General features: G+C 43.0%; 2 protein-coding genes across 2 annotated transcripts in view; one reads left to right on the top strand and one right to left on the bottom strand.

Annotated features, from left to right (window-relative positions):
• Positions 1 to 6,888, top strand: part of LOC113007797 (general transcription factor IIF subunit 2-like) — a 64,405-nt gene that overhangs the window by 30,104 nt on the left and 27,413 nt on the right. The window lies entirely within an intron of this gene.
• On the bottom strand, positions 4,216 to 6,182 carry kctd4 (potassium channel tetramerization domain containing 4). Its single transcript, XM_026144739.1, has one exon. It carries the CDS (start codon positions 5,840 to 5,842, stop codon positions 5,066 to 5,068), a length of 777 nt encoding a protein of 258 aa, XP_026000524.1. The 5' UTR covers positions 5,843 to 6,182; the 3' UTR covers positions 4,216 to 5,065.

Raw genomic sequence — 6,888 nt, 5'->3', positions numbered from 1 at the left:
TTTTCTCTCACTGAACTAACATAGCCAATCCTTCAACATGTTTGTACTCTCTGCTCATATCGCCTTCATATTAAATAATGTTTTGCTTTTTAAAGAACTTATTTTAACATTGCACTCTACAACAAGCAAATCCTCCCTAACAAAAACGGTAACTTCAAGGGCCAAATTTCATTACATTTCTTCCTGTCAATACACAGGTAGGGGTGACGCGGGCTGCAAGTGGCCCCCAGGCCACGAGTTTGAGACCCCTGCTTTCGGGGTATGTGTTTAAATTTCAATTTTAAAGAGAAAGTACTGTAGCTATAGTTGCTACCATGCATTTTTTTTTCATTATGATTGAAATGACTGCACTACAGTGAATGTTTTAAATACATGTTATATATTTCTCCTCATCAGTGTTACTCAATCTTGTCTCAACTGTTTCTCGTTATTGTTTCTCTAATTCATCTAAAAGTTGGCATTAAGAGCAAACTATGCACAGAGGATTTGTTCAGTTAGTGTCGTCGGGTTTTTCATTAGTTTTTTATTTCCTTTTGATGTTGTCTTTTTATTTCAACTTACTTTCATTTAGTTTCTGGACTTCAGTTGCTTATATCAGTTTAGCTTTTCAGGGTTTTCTTTTTTTATTAGTTTGAGTGTTAGTTGAAGTTTAAAGCAAAGACAAACACTTAACTACAAATGACAAACGTCCAAGTCGCTTTATTAGGTTCATCTGATTAACTGCTTTTTAACACAAATATTTTAACAGCCAATCACATGGCAGCAACTCATTGCATTTAGGTATGTAGGCGCGGTCAGGACGACCTCCTCGAATTGAACATCAGAATGGGGATAAAGAGGAGTTAAGTGACTTTGGCATCATTGTTGGTGCCAGTTGGGCTGTTGTGAGTGTTTCAGAAACTGCAGATCTGCTGGGATTTTCCCACACAGTCATCTCCAGGGTTTACAGAGATTGGTCCAAAAAAGAGAAAACATAAGTGTGCGCCAATTCTCTGGGTGAAAATGCCTTGTTGATGCCAGAGGTAAGAAAAGAATGACCAGAGTGCTTGAAGCTGATCAGAAAGCAGCAGCAACTCAAACAACCACTTGTTACAACAATAGTATGAAGAAGATCATCTCTGAACATGTTGAACCTTGAAGCAGATGGATTACAGCAGCGGAACATCCGATGCCACTCCTGTCGCCCAAGAACAGGAAACTCTCGTTACCAAAGATGGACAACAGAAGATCAGAAAAACATTGCCTGGTCTTATCAGCGGCGATTTCTGCTGCAACATTTAGATGGATGTTAAACTTGACTGTAACTATCTGTTGGAAGCTGCCATTTGTTTGGAAAGAGATGGACACACGGGGCAAATATCGTCATGCATTTTACATCAGAACAGAGGGAGTGAACATGAAGATCACCACCATTGAACCAAGCTTGGTTAACCTGATTTATGTGTTTAAATATTTGAATCCAGTTTTAGATTTTAAACAGTTTATGATCAGAATATTAGGCTCCGTGTAAACACAGCCTCTACTTTTAGATCTGAAGCTAAGTTTGTATTCATCACGAGGAACTTGATTTAAGCGGTTTAGAAAGGAAATAGACTCATAGGAGAAACTCATTTGCATATCTCTTCGTTTGTTGTATTGATTTAGTTCTTTTCCATCCTTTGTGAAAGTGTAGGAGTAGATATTTGATGATTTACTGTCTAGTTATTTGCCTCAGGGGCATATAATTCTACTTCTCAGTGCATTCAAATTAAAGAAGTTTTCCATCACTTAGCTCTGTACCTGTGTAATATCAGTGCCATTGATTTTCCTGATGTATATTATGTTTGAGCCAGGAATGTTTCACCTGATGAAATCAAAGCAGCGTCTTCCATGTTTAGTCATTGATTTGCATTACAGTGGTCTCACAGAGTGAAATGTGTTTTCCATTCCTGCAGTCACGAACTTATGAAATTTCTGCATCATCTCCCAGGAGGCTGATTAGATCATTTTACTAATCCACCTGCTATTAAAATAAGCACACCTACGGTTAGCACTTTTGACCAGTACAATATTGCAAAGTTGGACTTTGCAGGTAATGATTACTTGTTACCTGTTACTAGCTGCTTAGATGCATGACACAAATCAGGGTACAGTGATAAAAGGGATAAAAAGAGATTCTCCTTGGGGGAGGAGGGCAGGATTCATCCCAGAGTATGACCCAGTTTTAAAATGCCAAATATCTCCACTAGAGCTGGACGGGTTTGAAGGGGCTCCCTCGAGGCTGCGGCAGGGGAAGCTGGTGCACTGTGGAGGCAGCACGACTTGGGCTGTCAGTTACTGTAGCAGGCGGTGTGAGGGTGAGAGCAGGGCATGTTTTGATTAGACTGTGTGACAGACGCTGTTGCATAATAATGGGAGACTTTGCTTTAAACATAATGAGCGTTGTAACCAAGTTGGAGCTACTTACACTGAACTCATATTAGAGAGGTAATCTTGCAGGATTCCTGTGAAAATAAAAAAGAAATGCTGTAGAAAATATGATAGGAATGATTAAAATACTTTATTTGAGAATATGAGCCACATTAGTTAAAGCAGAACATCAATTTAAAACAGCGTCTTTTAGTTTATTGGCAACATTTGTTGAGCCTATAGTTTGATTTTTGCTTGTAAAAGCACTGATTTTTTTTAAACGCGCTTTAAAAATTTTCACCTGAGCCATAGGAAAGTGTTTGTTTGGGGTTTTTTTTTTGGCTTTTTCAACACTGTATCCCAGTTTCTCCACATTCATACAGTCTGTATTTACATGTAGATTAGTGGAAAGGCACAAAACTATCACACGTAGTTTTTTCCAGCTATTTTAATATTTTGCAACTTTATGATTCAATCAACTGTCGTACAGCTGGCAGGTTACTTTACGGAAATATTACACTAGTTAAAGACTTCACTGCAATTTTTTACACTTTGCAGATGTCGGTGGGCTGAATTAGGACCCTTTTTGCAGACACGCTGGCGAGGACACACAGTGAGCCTCACTGTATCACTGTTGACGTGCAGTCAGAGATTTGTACCAGAGCTCCACGGCAATCTTTCTCTTTATTTAACTTGTAGAAATCTTTCTGATTACGCAGCAGCACATCTGCATACTCTGCAGCGTTATGAGAAGTAGTGACTTTTATATTGATGTCAGGTGCTCTCCTTAGAGTGGACCTGTTGCCTATTGCTGTTATTTTCTATTTATTTTTTTAATGTATCTGTATAAGCGAGAGAGGTTTGTTCATTTAGATATTTTTTTTTAAAAATATTTAAGAAAGCGTGGTTTTGCGGCCAAAAATACAGAGCATTCAAATTCTGTACTAACCGCTAACTGTATCTGTAGCCCCTCTGAGAGTTTTATGTGGCATATTGCAAGAAGGCAAATGAAACTATAGAGCTTTGTTTCAGATTGAATCAAAGTCCTTCTAGAAGCAAGTCTTGCACCTTTACTTTTCTGACAATTTATTATCGTTTTGTTAATTATAATTTCAGTGATGTGAAACTGCATTAATAACTGCTTTAACAGTTTCCACACTTTGCCATAAAATACGTTTTGAAACCCTTTTCACCCCCTGGAAGCTCCTTTAGGAATTTCCTGTACATTATATTTCTGAGATCTTTGACTGCTGTGCCTCTATCTAACATTTTTGCTTCCATGTCTTGGGGTTTTTTTGCAGTTAATGATGTTTAGCTACTTTGCAGCGCTGCGTGATCTGAACAATACATCGTGGAACAGCATCAGAGGAAATAATATCACAAACCTGGTAATTTCTACAGGTTTCCACTGGCCGGCATGTAAAACCGTGGAAAAGACTCCCTTCTCCTTTTAATTTTCCAGATGTGGAAAACAGTGTTTCACATGTTTGGAGAACTGCAGAAGTGCATCATTTATAGCATGGAAAAGTACTGGCTGTAAGCAAGAGCCAAGTCTGTGTATAACTCCCATTTGGATACGTAACATTAATAATGCTCCTGTCTGACTCAGTGGGTAACAGTCTCACTCTGTACAGACTGTAAGTTCAGCAGGGTCAGGACTAAATGGTTATAAGTGTAGCTTTTAAGCTATTGTATGAAAGAAAAATAATCTAATACTAAGACTTGCTGCCTGATAGTATAAAATAAGTTTCCTCATTAACGGAAGCAGTTTTTGTGAGGTTTGTCACACAAAAGCAGCGACATTAAACGTCAAAACACTCTGACCCAAGAGTTTTAGTCTCACTTTTATTTGTAAAATACTCACATTGAAAAGTAATAGGCATTTTATTTTTTGTGTCACTGGCTTCACAGAGGCTCACAGCACTAACAAACACACAGTTTATTTAGTGCACATGCATCATGCTAGATTCAAAGCCCTTACAATAATCACAGTTCTTTGCACTCAAAACTCAAACATTTGGTTGTGAAGTTCGCTTTGTCCATCCAAATCGATCCGAATGAGCTGTGGCTGTCCCTTCAGGCTCCGGAGAGGCTAATAAACTGAGCACAAGCTATTAAACCAACTAAACACAGCACACAGGGGTGGGTTTAGCAGTGGACACACACGCACGCCAGCACACATACACACACGTGTGCACACACAGGCTGTAGTAAAAGCTGAATGGCACATCACGCAACACAAGCAGTTTTTAAAACCTTAATTCGACGCGCTCGTCTTCTGTGTGAAAGGACTCGCCGTCGACTTTCGCGTCACTTAAACTTTTGCATGATACCTAACCAGATGCAGTTAAAGATGCTATAAATGTCAAGATGATGTGGGTCATTTTGAGTTCTATAAATACAAAGCAGTGCAAACGGTGATGCTAAAATACCATTCTGCTCAGAACAATCACCCAAAAACGTATCCCGTGTGTGTGTAAGCCACTATTGTGCAGTAAACATTTAAAACCTGCCCTGTACGACAGACCTACCCACCAGTTCTTCTATCAATGACACATTACAGCTCGGCACATCTTACAACACTTTCAAACCAATACCTCACAGGGTGGATATAGAAACAGGCTCTTTCCTTTCTCCCTCTATCTTCCCCCTCCCCGCCCCCTTCATCATCTTCATCCTACTTGACAAAATGCAGGGCCTCGGCCACCACCACGGAGCCTTTGCTGCTATCAAGGCAGGTGACAAGCTTGAAGCCCGATCTCAGTGCTAGCATCACTGTCTCTAGTTTCAGACAGTCAAGTGTGCACAGGAATGTGCTGTCCTCCTTCAGAACGAGCCGCGAGCCAGGCTCCGACTTGATGAAGTGTCGGAACTGTATCACGTTGGATGACACCACAAATTCTTCCGGAAAGCCATCCAAGCGGCTCTTGGAGATCTGCACCAGCCGCCCTTTGACCTTATCGATGAAGGCGGGGTCACTGCAGTACACCTTGAGGCCCTGCGACCTCTCGTGGCTATCCGTCACCTCCAGGAAGGCGGGTTCCCGCAGTGCCGCCCTCTGAGTTTCCCACTCGACCACAGCCTCCACCAGTTCAGTCAGGCGGTAAAAATCGGCCTCTCGTCGCAGGAGCCCCGCCTCCCGGAAGTCATCGGGCAGCTGGAGCTCTCCTGTTCGGAGGTAGTTGAGCACATGGCGAAAAACCGGACCATCTCTGTCGATGAAGGGGTTGCCCATGGAATCGGTGTGCTGGACCGCCTTCTTACCGTTGGCCACCTCCTCGAGAAACGAGCCCTGTTGTTTGGCAAGGGTGGTCCGGTGGGCCGTGTACAGGAACCCCCCTACGTTGAGGGTGATGGTGCCCGAGGAGGGCTTCTTGAAGCTCTTGCTGGGCTGCAGCAGGTCCGGGTTGATGTGCCTCAGTTCACTTTCCATCCTGCTGAGGTCCCATTCCATTCTCCAGACGCCCTCTCCAGCCTCGACCCAGCCTCGGAGCTGGTGTGTCTGCTCAGCTGTGCGCGTGTGTGTCTGTGTGTGCTCGGTACCAATCGAGTCAGTTTTTTTTTCTTTCTCTTCCCCCCTCTCCTTTGGATCTGACTTTGTGGGTCGGTGCGGCAGCAGAGGAAATGAGAAGGTGTTGTCAGCTGTCTGTATAGTGAGAGCAAATGTGTCTGAGAGTGTGTGATGGTGGATGGGTGAGTGCTGCCTGGCAGAGGAGCGACAGTGAACTGGGAGCTGAAAACAGACTCGCTCTCTGTTCTGCTCCGTGTCCCTCCTCTCGCTGTCTCTCTCTCTCTCTCTCTGTCTCTTCTACTCTTTCTGTCTCTCTCTCTCTCTTTAAGAGTGGGTGGGCAGGCAGCGTCACATACAGGGAGGAGAGAGAGGGAGTATGTGAGCAAACATCAGAGGAGTACAGACTCCAGAAGCTCGCTCTTTTTCTTTCTTTCACTCTGTCTTTAATTATCTTGGATAAAAAAGGTGCAAAGCTCAGCTCTAGCTGTTAGTTAACACACACATACACACACATGCACGCAAGCCATGCTTTCACCAGATGGAGGGGGGAGGGTTGCTTCCATAATTTTTGTGGTGTGAAATTGTCTCAGCGTGTGTGAGTCTGAATATGAAACTCCTTTTTGCAGCCAGATCCATCTGTTTTACCACACAGCGCTTCATGTGAACTGGAATCTGTCTGAAATCTCCGGTCATGACGGGGAGGAGGCGGCTGGCCTCGTTTCATGTAAATTTATGTGACTCTCCTGCTTTCCTTCTTGCGAGGTAACAGGCGGGCCCTCTGTCTTAGCAAATTGTTTATTGATCGTGCCCATGTGTGCGGTGTGTGTGTGTGTGTGTGTGTGTGTGTGTGTGTGTGTGTGCGCTCGCTTTGAGGGCCTTGTGAAGGAAATGGACCAATTACAGTCCACGGTGGTCCGGTCATGAAGGACAGCTTTTGAATTGGTTAATGCTTTTGGCCTGTAGCCTCCTGTCAGGGGAAAAATGGTCCA

The sequence above is a fragment of the Astatotilapia calliptera genome, chromosome 16 (assembly GCF_900246225.1).
Source record: "Astatotilapia calliptera chromosome 16, fAstCal1.2, whole genome shotgun sequence".
Taxonomy (NCBI): Eukaryota; Metazoa; Chordata; class Actinopteri; order Cichliformes; family Cichlidae; genus Astatotilapia; species Astatotilapia calliptera.
The sequence above is the reverse complement of the archived record's forward strand: the minus strand, read 5'-3'. Positions and strand labels throughout refer to the sequence as shown.